This window comes from Archocentrus centrarchus, chromosome 22 (genome assembly GCF_007364275.1).
Source record: "Archocentrus centrarchus isolate MPI-CPG fArcCen1 chromosome 22, fArcCen1, whole genome shotgun sequence".
In the NCBI taxonomy this organism is placed as follows: domain Eukaryota; kingdom Metazoa; phylum Chordata; class Actinopteri; order Cichliformes; family Cichlidae; genus Archocentrus; species Archocentrus centrarchus.
In genome coordinates, this window is record NC_044367.1 from 24,479,017 (window position 1) to 24,498,495 (window position 19,479).

At 41.1% G+C, this 19,479-nt stretch overlaps 2 protein-coding genes across 2 annotated transcripts in view; one reads left to right on the plus strand and one right to left on the minus strand.

Moving 5' to 3' along the window:
• Positions 1 to 1,081: 1,081 nt before the first annotated feature.
• Positions 1,082 to 8,075, plus strand: slc66a3 (solute carrier family 66 member 3). Its single transcript, XM_030719203.1, has 7 exons — positions 1,082 to 1,333; positions 3,987 to 4,069; positions 4,496 to 4,565; positions 4,692 to 4,749; positions 5,108 to 5,228; positions 6,598 to 6,639; positions 7,684 to 8,075. Exons 1-7 carry the CDS (start codon positions 1,185 to 1,187, stop codon positions 7,788 to 7,790), a joined length of 630 nt encoding a protein of 209 aa, XP_030575063.1. The 5' UTR covers positions 1,082 to 1,184; the 3' UTR covers positions 7,791 to 8,075.
• A 1,418-nt stretch (positions 8,076 to 9,493) lies between these two features.
• Positions 9,494 to 19,479, minus strand: part of rock2a (rho-associated, coiled-coil containing protein kinase 2a) — a 46,147-nt gene continuing 36,161 nt past the window's right edge. Inside the window, exons 17-32 of the mRNA XM_030718948.1 lie at positions 19,227 to 19,386; positions 18,861 to 19,021; positions 18,462 to 18,646; positions 18,300 to 18,369; positions 17,392 to 17,495; positions 17,016 to 17,202; positions 16,778 to 16,871; positions 16,590 to 16,684; positions 16,264 to 16,455; positions 15,986 to 16,154; positions 14,988 to 15,058; positions 14,815 to 14,903; positions 14,636 to 14,714; positions 14,267 to 14,534; positions 13,925 to 14,138; positions 9,494 to 11,160 (exon numbers count right to left, since the gene is read on the minus strand). Coding sequence (XP_030574808.1) covers positions 11,157 to 11,160; positions 13,925 to 14,138; positions 14,267 to 14,534; positions 14,636 to 14,714; positions 14,815 to 14,903; positions 14,988 to 15,058; positions 15,986 to 16,154; positions 16,264 to 16,455; positions 16,590 to 16,684; positions 16,778 to 16,871; positions 17,016 to 17,202; positions 17,392 to 17,495; positions 18,300 to 18,369; positions 18,462 to 18,646; positions 18,861 to 19,021; positions 19,227 to 19,386 — 2,142 coding nt within the window. The 3' untranslated portion in view covers positions 9,494 to 11,156. The remainder of the gene's footprint in view (positions 11,161 to 13,924; positions 14,139 to 14,266; positions 14,535 to 14,635; positions 14,715 to 14,814; positions 14,904 to 14,987; positions 15,059 to 15,985; positions 16,155 to 16,263; positions 16,456 to 16,589; positions 16,685 to 16,777; positions 16,872 to 17,015; positions 17,203 to 17,391; positions 17,496 to 18,299; positions 18,370 to 18,461; positions 18,647 to 18,860; positions 19,022 to 19,226; positions 19,387 to 19,479) is intronic.

A 19,479-nucleotide genomic window follows, 5' to 3' on the forward strand; every position in this document is an offset into this window, starting at 1 on the left:
ATGTTGCAATACCAAGAAGAAGGAACACGAGAACCTCAATAAATATCAAGGGCTCAGAGAGGAGCTGGAAAGGCCACACGTAGCTTCTGGAATGACATTTGAGATCTCTGTCTAGAAGAGCACAATCCTGGGAACAGCTAAGATACTACGCAGGACCCTCAAGCTCCCAGGGAGGACCTGAGCTTGGAGGACCCGCCACGGCAGATATCCCCCTGCAATAAAATACCTAAATTCTGTTTGGTAGAACTCTTTCATGAGCCCCAAAACAGCTGAATTTCATCTGTTGATAAGATAAAACACACTTTTTGAACAGTAATCCTCCCATGATTGCTCTTTGACTGCTCTGTCTCCAGTTTTTTCTAAACTTTTGAAAACATCTGATATTCATGCCTGTACTGTCAGAGATACGCTGGTTCACAGTCATTTTCCACCTTAGGGGAACAGCAATGTTCTCTTTCAACTTTTCTTTCATTTTATCCTGTTTTTTTTTTTTGCGGCTCTGATGTCTGAAAAATCAAAAGGCTTCAAGTTTGGGGTGGGGAGAGTCTTCGGCACGTACAATAATATTAAATTAAATTTCAAAGTCAAAAATTGAGGAGTCTGTCTGTATTATAGGAACAGTTCCTACTTCGGTGCTTTCTATAATGTGTCTGGGAAAGCAAAAATATTAAAATATGAATAAAGTGCAGCGCAGGCTCACGTCCACGGCAGGAAATGATATTACCTGCTCTGAAAGTAAGATTTCAAATATTCTGAGCGAACCTGCCTGCCATCCAATCAGCTTTCAGTGGATGTACGCGGAAGTGAGAAAAGATGCCGGCTGACAGGAAACTGCCAAGCTGACAGAGAAACAAAGGATATCAAACAAGTGCACTTTCAAAATAAAGATCTGCTTATATCGATCTATGAATACCTCTGTTGTAGAAGTAATGTTTTACTTTTTCGACAGACTCGTTTAATCATTTCTTTTCTTGTAAATTTTAAAATATAACCTAAAAGTTCCGACATGTGTTCAAATTCACAGTCGTCTTTGTTTTGAAAGATCAATGCGGAAGTACTCTGTAAAGCCGTGCAGATTGACGGCGGAATCAGCGCAGCAGCATCTGGCAGCTCGATTTTTTGGGAGAAATTTGCATATATCTGTCAGTCTAAAGTTAACATTTTGTTAACTCGCTCTTTAAAAGATGCAGCAGGACGACACGTTGTTGCACATTGCAAACTTCAGCACGCTGTTTGTGTGCATGGTGCTCAAATTCCCGCAGATCTTTGTACTGATGCGAGCGAAGTCTACGAGCGGAGTGAGCCTCAACAGTCTTCTTCTGGAGCTGATCGGGTAGGCGGCTGTAGTTCCGCTTTTGGGATGGGGTTTTGTGTGTTTCTCGGTGTTAAATGTTGTTATTTAATCTGCAAATGTGTGTGAGTAACGATGTAACTCAGTAACTTCATGCTGCTGTGATGATGGGACGTCTTCCTCTTCCTCACTCGTGGCCGGTGACCAGCAGTAAAGACGCACCCAACCTGAGACAGAGCAGCTACAACGCAAAAAAAAAAAAATCCCCTCTGAGAGCATCACCGTGTAATGTGTTCCCAAACCTCTTTCTTTTTAAAGGCAGGATTAACCTTATCAAAAATGTTACCAATGTAACTTTATTGGTAACATTTTAACTTTGTTAAAATGTTAAAGGTTCTCAAATTTACATCTCCATTCAAACTACAATCAGCAACTAACCCTACATGCATGTCTTTGGACTGCAGGAGGAACCCATGCAGGTACAGAGAAAACTCCACCCACGAAGGCCCCAGACACACAACATATTCCAAAGGCTTTAAGCATTAAGCATGTATTAAAAAAAATAACTCAAATGGCAGCGAGTACTAGGAATGACCCTGCTACAGAATCCCTGACACGTAACAATACTGGGCATAAATATGAAGCCCTTTTACTTTGATAAAAAATAAATGAGGTTTTCTTACAACTAAATAAAACAAAAAGAGATTGTGTTCCTAACAGCTGCAAAGCTACAGTACCTGAAAATGAAAAAAAAAATCTACTACTGTGAAGTCTTAACGCTGAAAGACTGTGCTTTGTTTGCACAGCTGAAGATTTTAGTTAAATGATAGAAAACTGGGTAAGAACTGGCTTCGGCTGGTTGTGTGGTTTCTGTGGGTCAGATTAGAGCTTGAAGTACTTCTTCTGTATCGAACAGGCAGTGTTGTGGTTATCTTCGCTGTTGGAAAAAGGGGGAGAAAGTTGGCGTCTGTAAAGCTGCGTAATCTCTCTCTCTCCTCGGTGCCTGGCAGTGGCTGCACCGTCTGTAATGTCTCCACTGTTTTGGTAAGCCTGCAGTCATTGTGCATGCCACAGTGAAATAGTGATGATGTGTATGTAGTTATAGCTACAGAGCATGGCTGCGAAATAGAAAAGAAAAGCACTCCTGTCATTTGGCATGAATGTCAGGGGGTTTGGTTTTGCTGTTAGTGGGAAAAAATCTCCACTCCTAGGTTATATTAAATTACCTGGGAGTCAGGTTGTGTTGATCTGCACCTCTTCCTATGTGACTAATTTTCCATCTTAAACAAAAATAAATAAATAAATGTCCAAACACAATAAATACTCTGATGGTGGGTAGATTAATCTGCTATTTTTGCCATCATAGGGTGTTATTATATTATATCTTTTGTTTATCATTGTGGATCATATGAATCTATGCCTTTATAGACGTGCATCCAGCTGCATGGTGACTTCCATGCTGGGAATTGAGGATCAAACCTGCCAGAATCAAAATCAAACAAATTTTTTACTGAAATAAAAATGGAATATGCCGTCAAATGCCCACAATCTAAACTGTATCTGTAAATGTATATAAAATGTGACATAAATTGCTGTTTCACTTGCTTTTTTATGTACTTATTTTTGCATTAATTCCTCAGTTTGTGTGCTTTCTTTTTAATAATTCAATTATTCAATAATATAATTATTTTTTAGAAGTATTTATTGGTCTGTTTATTTTTGTGCCACATGTCTGGGTTGTGGGTGCATCAGTCTACCAGAGATGTTCAGACCTCCCTCTCCTCAGCCATGTCCTCCACCACTAATAAGTGTGATACCAGTGTGTCCTGGGTCTTTGCCAGGGTCTCCTATACCTAAAACACCTCACCTGTGAGGTATCTAGCTGGCATCCAAGTCAGACACCTGAACCACCTTAACCTCCTCCTTTCATAGCAGAGGAGCTGCAGCTCTGCTTCTCACCCCATGTATCTCACTCCCTGTATGTAATATTTTCCCTTTGCATCTGGCCCCAATTCATTTCTGCAAACTTATTTCCATTTTTCTTTTTACATTCCTTCATGCACTTCTAAACGCTCCAATCCACTACATGTGCATAATTTAGCGGAAATGGAAAAATCAAAAAAGAAAAAAATGAATAATAGATGTTTGGGAGGAAAGCAAAATGAAAATGATTCAAAAATAAATACAGTAATCCTGACAAAATGCAGTGATAAATATCAGGAAAAAAAAATAATCAATACAAAGGTAATTAAATACAGAAGCAAGTGAAAACAAATGGCATTTTAAAAATTAATTTATTAGATTTATTTTTTTAATTATTGGCACATTTAATGGCATCTTTATTTCTCTATATTTTGATTGTGGTAGTTTCAGTCCTCCACAGCCCACTGCTTGGAGAAATTCTCCTGCTGAAGGCTACCACTGTTGATTCATCATGTTTGCTGAGCATATTGAGCCGAGCTGCTCCCATAAAAGAGTGAATGAGCCGATCATCCTGTCACCACTTGGCTCTGAAGCTGCTTGTTGACTCCCTGAGTGAATCCCTTCCCACAACATCAAGCTTTAAGTGATCTGTTTTTGTGCCACTCACTGAGTCTTTGCCTCGTTTGCTCCCGAGCATTGTTTCTCATTTTAATCAGTATTGAACATCATAAAATGCCTCCAGTTCAGTAACCTGACACTATATGCTTTACAGGTTCATTGTTTTTGTAACATATCAGATGTACTATGACTACCCACCTCCAACCTACTTGGAATATCCCATCCTCATTGCTCAGGGTAAGTTATGCTGTTACATAAATTTTCTGTCCTTATAATTATCTCACTACGTGCTTTTTTTCTTTGTAACCTCTTTTTTTAGATCCAGATTTCTTAATGAATTTATCATTCAGTGTTAAATGCCTCACGCTGCTCTCTGTAGTCTCTCTCTATTGAGATCATTCAAAAGAAGCTCAGTCACATTAATGTATCTTGTTTTAGTAAAGCTGCACATATGATCGGCAACTTCACGCCTGTGGCAGTGGTAGAGGAAATTAAGACTTTTCATTAAGGGTAATTAAGGGTAGAGTGATGGGTAAAATAAGGTTGCAAAAACTGAAGAAGTCTGAATACTTTCTGAAGCATCTGCATACATCAGCAGCCCTTGAAATGGAAATCAAATGCAGCCCTAAGTGGTGCGTGTTATAACCTGCCGTGTGTCCTCAGACGTCATCCTCCTCCTGCTGATTCTTCACTACAACGGCAGCCTGCGGCAGAGTCTCATCTACACCTTAGTGTATCCTTTCACTTTCTTATCACACCAATTGATGTGAAAGTGCTCATTCAGGTTTTTTTTTGTTTTTTGCAGAAATCAATGACCCATTAGACTTTTGTGTCCCTGCCTTAACGTGCTTGTGTTCAGGTTTGTGGGAGGCTGGAGGCTCCTGACTCTGGAGAAGTGGATCATAGATTTGGCTATGGTAATAAAGCAGTTTCACATCAATCATAAGTCAGAGTATGTGACAGTCAGAGATGGCACGTCATCAGTCAGAAGCAATGAGGTGGAGCTTTGAGAAGAAACTTATCCAGACCTCATTTCACCTGGTGTTCCTCACCCAGACCTTATAAATGCCAAATGGCCTCATTGGTTAATGAGATGAACATGTCTCAGGGTGTTTTGCATTTAAATAGATGAGCGCAGTGAACCCTCGGCAGCCTTTCCCCTTAAAGTTTGAGCTGTTTAGAAGTGTTTGAAACTTTCTGAGTGTTCAGCGTGTTATCACATGAAGTCTGACCTCCTCCTCCTCCTCCTCCTCCTCCTCTTCTTCTTCCTCTCAGAGCCTGTGCACATTCATTAGTGCAGCCAGTAAGGTTGCCCAGCTGCAATGCCTGTGGAAGTCCAAGGATGGCAGGCAGGTTAGCGCCCTCTCCTGGGCTCTGGCTACCTACACGTGTATGGGTGAGTTCAAAGTTTAATCAGTCAAGTGTTTAACTTTTTTTTTTTTTTTGGAAAGATTCCTCATTGTCCAGGTTGTGTGCAGATATACCATAATTAATAAATTAAGATAAAGATTATATATATATACATTTAACTTCATATATCTGTCATTGACAGTTATTTTTAATCATTTTAGCTGTGTACCAAAAACACATTCAAGTTGTGAGTTTAAAATACAGACTTTAAAGTTACGTTTGAGGAGTCAAAAATTCAACTGTAAATCAGCAGCTTTGTCATGTAGATGTGAGGGCTACATCTTTGTAAATTATCATAATTTTAGGAAATAAAAGATCTAAAATTAATTGCATTTGGAGGCTGTGCTTGTAAATTATCCTTACCCAAAGAGCTCTCCGTGCAAGTGAAACAAACCAAAAACATAGAATCCATCAGAGATGGCAGGAACACGTGGATCACCCAAATAAACTTTTTAGAGCATTTTGAGAAGAAACTAGAACATGCTAGTGAACTCTACACTGGATTTCAGCGGTGTGTGATCGCAACATCCTTTCCATGATCAAGAAGAAACCATTCACAAAACTCGCCAGGAGGTTTTCAAATCATAACGCAAAATTCGTAGAAAAGGTAGATGAGACTGTGCAGGGAAAAAAGGACCCACCATCTCTGGAACAGCACTCTTTTGTTAAAGATAAAGATCAACCTGGTACAAAAATGTCTAGATGAAAAAAGCTGCAAAAGCAACCCAAAAGATTTGGAAGTTAAAGAAGTGGAATATTCCACAGTGGCAGAGTGAATCACCGAATCCCAACGCAATGAGTTGCATTTTAAAATTAAAGGTAGAAAGACTCAAACAGCTGAAGGCAGCTGCAGCAAAGGTCTGGCAAAGCATCACAAGGGAGAGCAACCAGTCTTTACTTTGTCCAGTTACATCTGGGCCTCTGAAAACACGGGTCTCCTCAATGGTTGAAGCAATATTTTTGATCCAACTCCTCAAATGAATGCTGCGCCTTAAGCCCATTTTCATCATGTTTCTGCACACAGCTAAAATAACAAATAAGGTGTGAGTCTCCAAAATTGTAAGGCATGAACATGCATCTTATCTCTACTCTTCAAACTTTAGTCATCTTGTATCCGTCTAACACTTGCATTAAGAAATCCTTCAAAAATTGAATCCTGTTAAGCAGTTTTATCAGTTCTCATAAGTTCCCCTCCCTAAAGTAGCAACTCTAATCTTTCATTTCATGAATATGTATGGTAGTGTTTACCCAGCCCCTGATTTAATAAATGAGCAATTCAACGCTTCATTAATTAATGATCAGATGCTCTGTCGGGTAACGGGGATGTCATTAACTCGGCTTCCTCTTTGTTTCAGCTCGGATTTACACCACCACAGTGACAACTGGAGACGTGCAGGGTAAGTCGGTCTGAATTACAAATGACTGTGGGAGGTGTCGTATCCCAGAATTTTTTAATGAACACTTCAGAGGAAAATAATGTGTCTTCTAAATAACTTTCATCATAGTTTTAAAATGAGCTTTTTTTTTTTTTTTTTTTGGTGAACCTTGTGCTTTTCTGTGGGGAAGCATCATAGACTGTGAATAAAAATAGCTACTGACGTTAATTAGCCGATTAACTGATAAAATACACATACCCCAAAATAAATGAATGAAACTACAAAGAAGTAAATGCTCAATTTTAGGCTTGTGTGATGATGGGAGGTGTAGTAAAAGTAAGACTGCTCTAAAACAAAAAAAGAAACATTAGTGTGGATGAGGCCATAAGCAGTAATCCATCAATGCATCATATTTCTACTATATCTCTAGTGTGTTTCAGCAAGAGTGAAGGAGTTGGCTCACAGGGTGGTAGTGAGATCTTATATGATGTATGGTTTGGAGATGGTGGCACTGACAAAAAGGCAGGAAGCTGAGCTGGAGGTGACAGTCCTGAAGATGCTACAATTTTCATTGGGAGCTACCAGGATGGACTGGGTCAGCAATGAGTGCATCAGAAGGACGGCTCAGGTTGAGTGTTTTGGAGACAAAGTTAGAGAGAGGCAAGGCTGAGGTGGTTTGGACATGTGCAGAGGAGGGATGGTGGATACATTATTACAAAGGATGTTGAAGATGGAGCTGCCAGGCAGGAGGAAAAGAGGAAGAACATGTAGTGGAGGACATGCAGAGGGTTGGTGTGACAGAAGAGGATGTCTACAATGTAAGACATGACAGTTTATTTCTGATTTTAATCCAAAGGAAACCTCAGAAACTGGACTGTCTCATAACTTTATGCACCAACAGAAACCTAGAGCTCCTCATAAGACCAAGAATTATCAAGCCCCTTTTACCCTGCATATCCCTGAGTTATCAGTATTTGTAACTGCAGCTGTGCTCTACTTTGCATCATTCCCAGTGAGACGTTCCTGTCAGCTTTTTGTTTCTGATAATCTTTCTCTTTGTCACAGTTCTGGTGCGGTTCGTAGCGATGACCTTGCTGAACCTGTGGGTGCTGCTCACTGTGCTCTACTACCAGAGACATGGCAGCAGCAGCAGCTCCAAGAAAGAAGACTAATTATTTAATGCTGGATCCCAGAGATCAGAGTTAACTGGGTCACTTTAGGCTCAACCAATACTGTAAACGGGTAACAACAGTTAAATCCACACATCACTTTCAGAAACATTCCAGTTTGTTCTAACAGACCAACACTTTGTCATACCGTCTGTGCAAAAATGTGTTCGTAGACAGGACAAAGTAAATGTGAAATATTTCTATTCAGGAGAAACTGTTTTAGAAAAGCTTTTATATATGTAGTTATTTTCTGGACTGTTCTAATAAACCAAATATTCTACCTTTTAACAGTGAGGTTATTTTATTTAAAAAAAAGTCATGTTCAGTATGGAGGAACAGCACTTCCAAAATCAAGTCAAAATATTGCATTAAACGTGCCAAAATTCAATGTCAGTCTGACGTCATTTAATCTGCTTCTTTATAACAGCTCTATATATTTTGGACAAAGACACAATTTTGCCTCTGTACACCACCGCAGATGTGATTGAAGTACAGACTCTGTTTTTAAATGAAGCGGTTTAACAAAAGTATTAACTGATTTCTATGCAGTCCCCCATTTTCAGAGGCTCAAAATTAATTGGACAACTGACTAATGAGCAGTTTCACAGCCAGGTGAGGCCTGGCCTCTCATTATTCCATGGCCTGAACTGCTGAACTTGTATTTGATATCTGTTCTCTGGAGCTCTCAACAGGAGTTCCAAAAATATGAAAGAGGCCATCATTAGGCAGAAAAATCAAAAGAAACCAGAGAGGAAAACATCTGTACGGCCTTAAAAAGAAGAAATGAACTGGCCGGTTCAGCAACACCAAAAGGCCTGAAAAACATCAGAAGACAACTGAAGTGTATGATTGCAGGCAGGTTATCACTGTCAAAGTCTACAATCAAGAGACGCCTTCATGAATGGAAATACGGAGAGTTTACAGCAAGGTGCAAGAACAAAAGGTCAGATTAGACTTTGGCAGGAAACATCTAAAAGAGCCTGAACCGTTCTGAAACTGATGATGACCCCAAAGCACACTGCAAAAACAGCAGAAGAGTTTCTCAAGGTAACAAAATTAGATATTCTTCAATGGCCAAGTCACCTGATCGCAGCCCAGTGCAGCAGCTTTTTAGATATTTAATAGAAAACTGAAGGCAGAGACCCACAAACAAGCAGCAGCTGAAGGTGGCTGCAGTTAAGGTCTGCAGAACATCTCAGAGGAAGAAACGCTGCATTTGGTGACAGCCGTGGGTTCTAGACTTGTCACTGACTTTAAAGGAAAAGGCTGCAAGTCCTCAAGTTACTCTAAAATTTTTGTAAAACCCTTGAATTAAAGCTCAAAGTCTACACCGGTGGTGGTATGCAGAGGCAAAATGACCAAAACTATCAGTGAAAACTTATAAACCTAACTGTATGAATTCCTCTAATGTTCCATATCTCCTTTTGCATTTATTTTTTTTATATTTCTGTATTATTTACACATTATTCAGTTTTTCTTTCATGCTTCAGAATGCAGTGTTCAGTATTACCAACAGCATCTCAATTCACCTATTGGTTGATCACTATCAGAATACAGAGATGGAATACATATGCCTAATAAATAGAATACAGATTAAAAACAAAAATATAATTTTTTCACATTTTATGAATTTATTATACAAAAATGCTACTGTGTTTATTTTTCTTGTGGAACTTTTTTTTTTTTTTTTAATTTTGGCACTTCTGGTCCACCATACTTGTACACCTCTGCAGAATGAAAACATCCAACACTAAGACAGAGAAATGATTCAAAAGCAAAAGGCACATCCATGTCTTTATTGTTGAAGTGGTTATTATAGAGCTGTTTGATAGCAAACATGCAGTCTGGATGTAGAGCCCTTAAATACAAAGTGGACAAGGCTGTATAAATAATATCATGTGCGCTGTATGGCATGTAAAATATATACTGTGTATATTTATATGTATAAAACATGCTTCTTGGTTAAAGGAGAGTGCACACATACACACCCACACACTCAAAGTTTACTCTCCACCTGCTAACTAAGTCACATACATACGACAATGTGCCCAAACTCAGAGTTTGGTTACCTTTAATACAAAAATAAGGACAAACACTTTTAGAAAACTTCAATGGAATAGTGCTGCTCAGTATTTCCACTCATGGGTTCAGGATATGATTGGATACCTTCATCATTTCTGCTTCTTACTGGTTAACTTCCCTCATTTTCGGTTTCGCTACTGACTAAAAACAACTAGGCATGTGGGTGAAAAAGCAAACGCATGCAAGTTCACTCAGAGTAGTTGGTGATGAAAGGCGGCGCTCCAGTCAAGTATATTTGGATAATACAATGCCTGTGTGTCATCTCTGGCAAAGCCCAGATGTACATTCAAAACAACAGAAGGAGCCGAGCTCGGATCAGAAAGCATTAACGGTGCACCCTTTGAATTCAGTAAACATTAACCCTCAGAACTGACAGTGCAGGCTTGCAGAGATTATGGGATTGTGGGGACTTCATGTCTTAATCTAATGCTGTTTTGAGCAGGATTCTGTAGCCGTGTGACGTCAAACTGATGATTCAGAGCGTGCCTGAGTCAGAAATCTGAATAAGAGACACTCGAAGAATTATTTGCTCACATCCGAGAGGAAGCTGGCCTTCATCTGCTCCCTTAATGACTTTCCATGAAGTCACAGCTCGATTGCTTCCTAAGTACCTTATTCAGGATTCCCCGTGGACACGCACCTGAAAGCAGAGCTGTGGAAAGCAAAAAGCTACAATCACGTTGAAGAGTTTGAAAGTACAGACACAATACGCCAACAAAAATACAGACTCTTCTGAGTGTAGTGTTCCCCATTAAACCCTTCATACTGTTCACAATCATTAAACACAAGAACGTCTTTTTCTTGGCCACGAGAATTCCCAAAGGTGGCGTGGAGCGGAGGAGTTTCCCTGTCGGCTGCTTCAATCAAACAGTGTCCTGGAGAGAATTGCTGAGGTAAGTCCCGCCCCCCCTCCTGTCGGCCTTGGTCAAGCTCAGAAGGGCCCTCTTCCATTGTGTGGGAGCCAAACAAGCTACTCCAGTGCCCCCAGAGCTGCAAAGTGCTGTTGCCAAGGGCCCAGGAGAGGACTTGTATGTTCATGAGTTGCCCAGTTTGCTGTAAAGATGGCAGGTGCTGAGGTGAGCTTGAAAAGTGGCTGGGAAACAAGCTGAACAAAAACCAAAAATGCAGAACTTGGTACGTCTCGCAGGCTGAAGTGAGGACAGGGTGGAGTGGGCAGTGGAGAAGTGAGTCCAGTGTGCTGATCTGCAAACGGAGCTTTGTGTAGTCTTTGATTTATGAGGAAACACTCCCCACCACCTTGTAGATGCACCACACTCCCGAGCAAGGTTAACTGCAGGAAGAGAGGGAAACAGATGCAAAGTTAATCTCAGCAAATATGCAGAAATATGTCAGGAAGATTGTAAGACCGGGCTGTGATTTGAATGGTGCGGTGAAGGCATTATGTTATACAATCACCAAATCAAGGACCTGGCTGTTTTCAGACCAAATTTAAGAAGCTGCAGTCTCTTTTTAAATGTTACCCTACATTTATTTTTAAATCAAGTTACTTCAGGTCTCTGTATTAAAGAAAATTGGCCAAGCATGCACTTGTCCTGCTGAGATATACAATGATCCTACTTAGGATTTTAAGCAAGTAAGTCCTACGTTAAGCCGTTTTCAGCCACCAGCTTTTTTGAGCTGCATGTGCAAATACAAATGTCTGAATCAACTGGATCCATAGACTAAACATAAAAGATGGAAATCACACTTCACAATCACACACTGGTTTGTAAAGTCCTGTTTTGGAGAACCATTGCCATTTTCTTAAAAACATGACATCACAAAAGGGAGAGGACACCGCACGCTCATAATGTAAGCCATAAAGAGGCCTCATCCTAAAGCATACCATTTAATCTAAATGGCAGCATAATTCACTAAATGAAGAGAATGTTGTATTAAGTAAAATTTTAAACCACTGATTGAGACCATAAACTGACCAAAAAAAAAGTGCTAATTAGGGCATGAGTCATGTATAGAAGCTGACTTCTTTTTGCAGCCAGAGGAGACACACTGCTGGCCATGAGACAGCCTTATCTTAGCAGGCTTTAGTTGCATGCACTGCCTGTGCAGAGAGCAAAAGAGGGCTGGCATTTGCCAAAATGCATCATTTCAAGTTAATTCTAATTTATCTGCATGTGTAAACAATGACTGGCACACGGAACGAGAAATCTTGGCTCGGATTTCTGCTGGCTAAACCGGACATCCCGACAAACTGTCTACTGCCCCATGAGACCAAACGGGCAGACTGGCTGATGGGTTCTCAGATTGCTTCCACACTGGCTTCGCTTCTTAGATCTTTTCCTTCTATTTACAGTGTAAGGACAGACTGACATTAAATAATCTTTGCCCTGCTGACATTACAAAGTCCATGTAAAGTCTGACTGAGCACACAGCCGGTAATTGTACTGCCTCCTACATGCAGCTGGGTGCAAAAACCCTCACTGAAACCTGAGTTTCTTCAGTAGTGAGAACGTGTCTGATCTCTTGTTCTCTGTTACATGTGAAAAAGAGCAACTTTAGACAAAACCTAGAACTTATTTTTCCAAGTTTATGTGTGAATTTATTTTTGTCCATTAAAAAAAAAAAAAAAAAAAAAAAAAAAGTGATCCCAGCTATTAGATGAGCAAATCCACCCAATCTCATATGTGGCACAAGGTAACTAATACAGCGTGCATTCACCACCTGCACCACCCCAGTGACACCCAAATCAATCAAACATACACACACATTGAGGAGTTTAGATGTTTACAGGGAAACATCTGGTCAAAGGAAGGAGGAGGAGGAGGAGCAGCTGTCATTTGTACCACGTACTGCTGGAATCTTCTCGCTTTATTTTGAAGCCATTTGACCTGCGAGGGCTGAGGTCAGACATTTTTTTTTTTAGGGTGTTAACAGGATCATGTGACCAGTGAACAGATAGAATCAAAAGCAGGTAGGCATGGCAGGCACTGCACAGCACACGTTGCACACAGTGTTACCAAATATGGTCATCAGAAATGTATAGAGGAACAATCATCATCTATATCATCCGAGGCCCAGTGCCAGTCCTGGAGACTGAAGTCCTCTGATCTGAAAGGGGAGATTAGTTTTCATTTCATTGTTCCTGCTCGTGAGAGACTTGGTGAGGGGAGAGCCTGAGACACAGAACTGGACTGACCAGATGAGACAATGAAAACAGGCCTTCATCTTCTGTATATAAAGAACAAAGCTCTACAGGTTAACACTTCCATACACCTTAAAAAGAGCTCTTACTGAAGCTGCGTATCTGATTTCTCTCCTTCGAGGTCATCTCCTCGTGGACCTCTGGACGTCTTTATTTGCTGCTACAATTTTTTTTTAAGAGTCCCCCTGGAAGTTGCGTTTTAGCACATGCATGCATACATGCTGTGCGTTTTCACAGAGTGGAGGCAAGTCCAGGGAGCGATCTTATAGCAAGTGTTGATGAGGACATGACCTCGAAGGAGCAATCTGCCAAATTTAACTCAGGTATGGTTCTTGCTGTCAATCAGCGGTGGACCTTCGGGGAAACTGGTGAATTTGTGACAACAGTGGCCAGTTTTCAGGATATTTCAAGCAACTGTATTCTAGAAATAGAGTATAATACCTCTATATTCTCATAACTCCAGGTGGAACACATTTAAATTTACATTATGACACACAACACTCAGAAATGCAGAATATATTACAAAGCAGTGCAACAGATGTCTTACTGCACAGTTACTACAAATAAATATTAAAATTTCTGGGTATAGTATGTTCATCAAATGGACACAAATTCAGTTTTGAGGCTTTTACTGGTTACTTGCTCCATTCAAACTGTAGGTCATGTGTTTGGTTTGACCTCATATCATCCCAAATCCAGCCTGCAGATGCTTACCTTTCATTTGCTGTGCATCAAAACCCACAAGCTATAATTTGTATACCTGGAAACCTCCACATAAGCTTATAAATAATTTAACTAACATAGATGAATCCAAACTGGAGCGCAGTCAAAGCTAAAGGTGTCCATTATATAAAATAAGTTTGTTTTTGTGTTTGCCGGTCTGTTCTGCTACCTGCTCTTGCTGGTGGGGAGCTGTCGACTGGGCCTCCTCATGGACTGGCTGGTCTGAACCTTCATGGAAGCGCGTGGCGAGGAGCGTGCAAAGTGCTCTGGGGGTGGAGGCTTTTTGGGAATCTTCTTGACCAGCCGGCTCACCCACTTCTGCTGCTCCTCCTGGGACACGGCCAGCAGCAGCAGGTTCTTGGCCGTAGAAATGTCGTAGTTCACTGGTGGTAGAAGAGTAGAGAAATATTCAGTAACACTCCGATGTACAAAAATATATATTTTAAGCCTTAAAAAGATGCAAAAAAATGCACCAGTTGTTGCCTTCCCAGAAATAACAGGAGCATCCCACCTTTGCAGGGGGCAATGATCTCCTCCTTCTTGTCCATGTGGTCCTTGTGGCACTTGATGTGGCAGCGCCGGCACTCCAAAGCAGGCGGCGGCTTGAACATGTTCCACAGTGGCTTCGTGCACGCCTCACAGTTGGTGGGGAAGTGGTAGAGGGTGGGGATGAACTCGTGGCCTTTGTGGCAGACGTAGTTGGACTTTTCTCCAATGGAATGCGGCTCCACGGGAAACTCTGGCTCCTTTTTGCTTTCACCTTCATTGGCATAAAGAATCTAGAAAATGGACAGAGGACGTGTCTAATTTTTTTTCAGCCTTTCACAAGTCTTTAAACAATCAATGGAAATAGAACGTTTTCACTAGAGCTGGGGCAGACCTGGAATATCCTGGGAATCTCTTTGGCGTCAGCTCGATACACATCTGTCTGAGTAACAGGCCTCACATGGAAGAGTTTGCTGCGTGATGGAAATAAGTGTTATATTCTTCCCAAAGTATATGTGTTCATATAAGCCGAGTTGTTCTCTCTGCAGAGGTGCCTTCAGGTGTCATACTCACTCTATATCGAGCACCATGTAAGGAATGGACTGCTCTTTGTCTTGCTCGCTGTTGTAGAAAAGAATCTTCTTGCTGCTTACGACGACGTACTGCATCGAAGGAACAGATGCGGTAAGAAAAACGGTTACGCGTCATTTTGCACTCTAAAAGCAGTCTCAGTGATTTATTCATACCTTTTTCTCCCATCCAAACTTCTTGGTATTGTTTCTGACGGGGAGAGACAGCCAACCCTCAAGCCTCATTTCTGAGGGGAAAAAGAGTGAATTTGGATTCATATGGTTCAGTTTAAAATCAATAAGCAAGAGCTTTTTTGTTTTACATCACATGAGTCCAGTCAAATATTAGGCACCTTTAAAAATGCTCGACACTAACTGCGGCTCTAAATCAATTATGTCTAAAATAACCTGTGCATAACACACTAATAATACATTAAATATAGTTTGTCATGTTAATGTGCAGATTTATTATTAGAAGGACCAGTTTTCAATCATGTTAGAGTCAAAAATTGGTGTGCTGATTAAAGTAGTAATAAAAAAAGACTTAAGTGTCTGGAGCATCGAACTTTGTGAGTTTGATTATGGACTTTCTGCTGAAACTTTTAAAAATGAATGTGATTCCAGTTGGATAAATGCCCAAAAGAAAACACAAAGATTTTATGCAACAATGTCCATCACTCCCTTTACACAACAGCGCAAACCTGAGCTGACCTGAATCAAAAGATGAATGAAATGCCACAGCAAAACAATAAGACATCTGAGTCTAGTTGAAGAAACAGACCTCGCACAGGTCCTTGACTGACAGCTTCAATAAATGGTACAAATTAGAAGCAGACGGTGCTGCTTTGTGAAGGGAGTCTGTTGTTCAAAACTTCCCTTTTTAGAACAAGAAAACTGATGAGACTGAACCCAAAACATTATTGATGAAAACAGATTTTTAACAAGATAAATTAGACGTGTCGTGGGAACAACGGAGTGATACTCACTAGGTACTTTTAAGGTACACCTTGCTAGTACATGGTCAGCAACAATACTCCAGTCATTCCAGTAATCATTAATTGCCATTTACAACCTTTCTGATCCATTCATAAAAAACTGACATTTGTAAATGACCCCATCCAGCACTGAACTGTGATGAACATAAACATAAAGGGTTTTTGTGGTTGAGCTCTTGCCTGTGTACGCATCATCGGCATCGAACTCGGGCCCGCTGCTGACGCTGGCAGAGTCCATCGACTGAACACTGAGCGTCTGCAGGAGATTCCTCAGCTGCTCGATGTCACTGTCCTTACTGTCCAGAGCCATCTGCAGCTCGATACGCATCTGGCTCTCATCCGCCAGTTGCTACAGATTAAAATGAGAAGAAATAACATATCCTAAGTTTCATAGTCACAGATACAGCAGCACAGCATCGTCCCTCTGCAGGGAAAAGAAAATTCATCCGTTCACTTACTGCCTGCATTTCGTTGATCTCTTTCTGATATTTGATGATGGTGCTGTTTAGCTTTTCCTTCTCCGACCTGAGCTCAAGCTGCAGCTTCCTGTTCTCCTTCTCCTTTCGCCGCATGTCCGTGTCATTACCACGACGGCTGCCTCCACCACGGACTTCCTTCCTGTTCATGATTTCTGCCAGCTTATTGACGGCCTGTGGACGAACACGACTTTCAATCTCAACTTAAGAAAAGTGATGGGAAAAAATGTAAATTTAGCTCATGAATGTGTGGGATTAGCTTTTAAAAGTACATTTATCTTCAGCGTTCTCTCTTTAAAAACACAGACCTGAGTTTTCAGCGTTCTCTCTGACTGCAGCTGCTTCTCGAACACCTGCTTCATCTGGCTTATCTGCTGCTCCCAGTCCTTGGACTTCTCAGTTTCTGAAGAAAACACAAACAAAAAAAAAATTATGCACCCAGACAAAAATATATTATTTTTGTAATAAACATTTAAATTGGAAACGTTCTAATTACCCTCTAGTGCCTCCTTCAGTTTGTTGTTCAGTTCCTCCTTCTCGTTGGCCAGATTGGCGACATCACTCGTCAGGGTCCTATTAGCTTCTTCCAGCTGCAATGGGCAGGAAATACATTCACATCCACTCTTTTGTGGTATTATAACCTCAACCTAATCTCATATTAGCCTATTTTCAGAACATCTTTACTGGGCTTCAGAATGTACTGGATTTAGACTCTGTGATACTCTAAAACTCACAGAACTGATGGTGATGTCCTTCTCGGCGAGCTCCTGACGATGGCGGGCCATCATCTCCTTCAGTTCCAGCTCCTTCATTATCTTCTCCTTCTCGAGGTCGGAGTACTGCTCCTCAGCGATTGAGCGTGCCAGCTGCTCTGAGTCAGCCTTTGTCAGAGTGATCTCCAGCTGCGCTGCCAAAGAGTCCCTGAGAGGAATAAAAAGAAACAAAGGCCTGAGCAACCCACAAACCACACAAGTGTCTTATTCAGAGATGAATGAACTGAGCCTCACATTCGTCTTCATTGTTTTGTGTTTTTTTTTGCTAATGATTTTTTGAAGGTTAAAGTGGATGAATTTATTTCCTATTATAGTTTTAAACTGAAAACGCTCCCACCTCTCCTCCTGCAGCTCCTGCAGAGACTGCTGCACTTCTTTGTAGAGTTTGTTCCTCTCCTCACATTCCTCCTTCAGCTCACGAACCTGGGTCTTATAGAGTGTCTGGAGAAAAGGTTAACAGGTCAAATTCAGCCCCATAGTTAATACATCAACAACAAAACTCTAGATAACTTATTAATGCAGAAATCTCCGATGGGAAGACCAGAGAGGTGAGAAAGTTTCCTAACAGCAAAAGCTACTTCCCCTGACTGATAACGAGCACGTTAAAGGAAAGAGTCTTTATTTTGTATGCATATTTATACAGTGTGTTTATATAATATCAACATTAACTAATGGATGAAGACTTCGCCATCATTCAGCTCTTCTCAATAAACATGCATTAACTACAGAAATAAAATGAACCCTCTGATTCTAACAGTTTACACACAGTTGAACTCCACCTCCGCACCAGCTTAGAGTGCAGCTGTAGACGGTGGTTCGTGTTCTGCTCTGCGTCCTCACTGAGCAGCACATGAACCAGTTCTCCGCCTGCTGCAGGTTCTGGTTAGAGGGCACGTTTTCAGAGCAGAACAAGAACTACTGTCCAGCACAGCAGAGTGGGAATCCGTCCGACTTGAGAGGCAGCTGAATATTATAAAAACTGCCAAAACAGTGCCCTGATTAGGTAGCAGGTAGCAAAACACAACGTGAAAAAGCCAAAGAAAAGCTGTTTAACAATAACTAATCTAAAAACAGAGAGATGAAACTGATCAGCAGTAAATAAATCACAGTTTGCACCACTCTTAGGATAAATGACACTATAACAACACTAAAACGATCCACAAAAGTACAGTTTCTGCGTGGGAAACACTGAAGCAAATTGTACTTCATTTTACATCCACATCTGTAATCAAACAGCAGACTTACAGAGAAATACTGTTCAGCCTCTAACTGGTCTTGTAACTCCTTCATTTGCCCATCTGTGTCTTGTCTTTCTCTGCGGAGAGTAAAATGAGTCAATGATTCATAATCTGACCACATAAAGAGCCTGGAGTATGTCCGCTGGGTTAAAGCTAAATGTAAACTGACTTGCGCAGCTCCTGGTTCTGCTTCTCCAAGCTGCGTTTGATGTCCAGCAGGTGATTAGTTTCCTGCTTCAGCTGCTTCTCGGAGGTTCTCAGGACACTGAGCTGCTGGTTTTGAGCCTTCAGGTCGTTCTGAGTCAGGTTACGCTTCTGAGTCTCCTGCTCGATCTTCAGCGTCAAGTTCTTCACCTGAAAGAATGGAAGGAATAAAATAGACTTGTTTGTTTTTACTTGCATCAGACTTTTTATTTAGTTATTATTTGGTCCATATTTCCTGTTTTGTTTTGTTTTTTGGTGAACTTGGATCAGCTGTGGCATTAGCTGCAGAGTTAGTTCCTGTTGGTGGCATTCAGCAGCTAAACACACACTTCACTGGTCTCCTGTGCAGAATAGAAAAGCTCACCTCCTCAGTGAGGTGGTCCTTGTGTCTGCGCAGCTCGTCTAGCTTCTGTAGGGCCTGTTTGTAGTCACAGTCCATCATGCTGCTCTGCTTCTCCAGCTCCAGTATTCTGTTCTCCAGCCGCAGTTTGGCAGCTCGCTCCTCTGCCAGCTTCTGCTCCATCTCTGAATGCACGTTATTCACTTATATTAGTTCATTTCCTTATGAAAAGTTAACCAATAACATTTCTCATTCTGTACATCTTACAATGTATGAAGTCAGTACTGTCAATCAGCCCCAAATTATTTATCTCGAACCTTGAATGAACCTCTTTTCTGTGGCACAAACTGTGAAAGAACAACCTACTGGAAACAAGATCAGTGCCCTTACCCTTCATGGCCTCTGACTTGGCGCCCTCGATCGTGACCTTGATCTTGCTCTTGTCTGCCAGCAGTGCTCGGGTGGCCTTATGAGATGCCTCCTCCTGTTCCAGCTCCTGCTGCAGCACCTTCAGCTTGTAGGTCAAGTCAATCTCTTTGTTGCTCTTCTCCTGTAACCAAACACGCACAGAGATGTCACACCAAGAGCAAAATCTAAATAAACAGCTTTTCCTTCATTTGGATCACACAGAAGGGTTAATTAA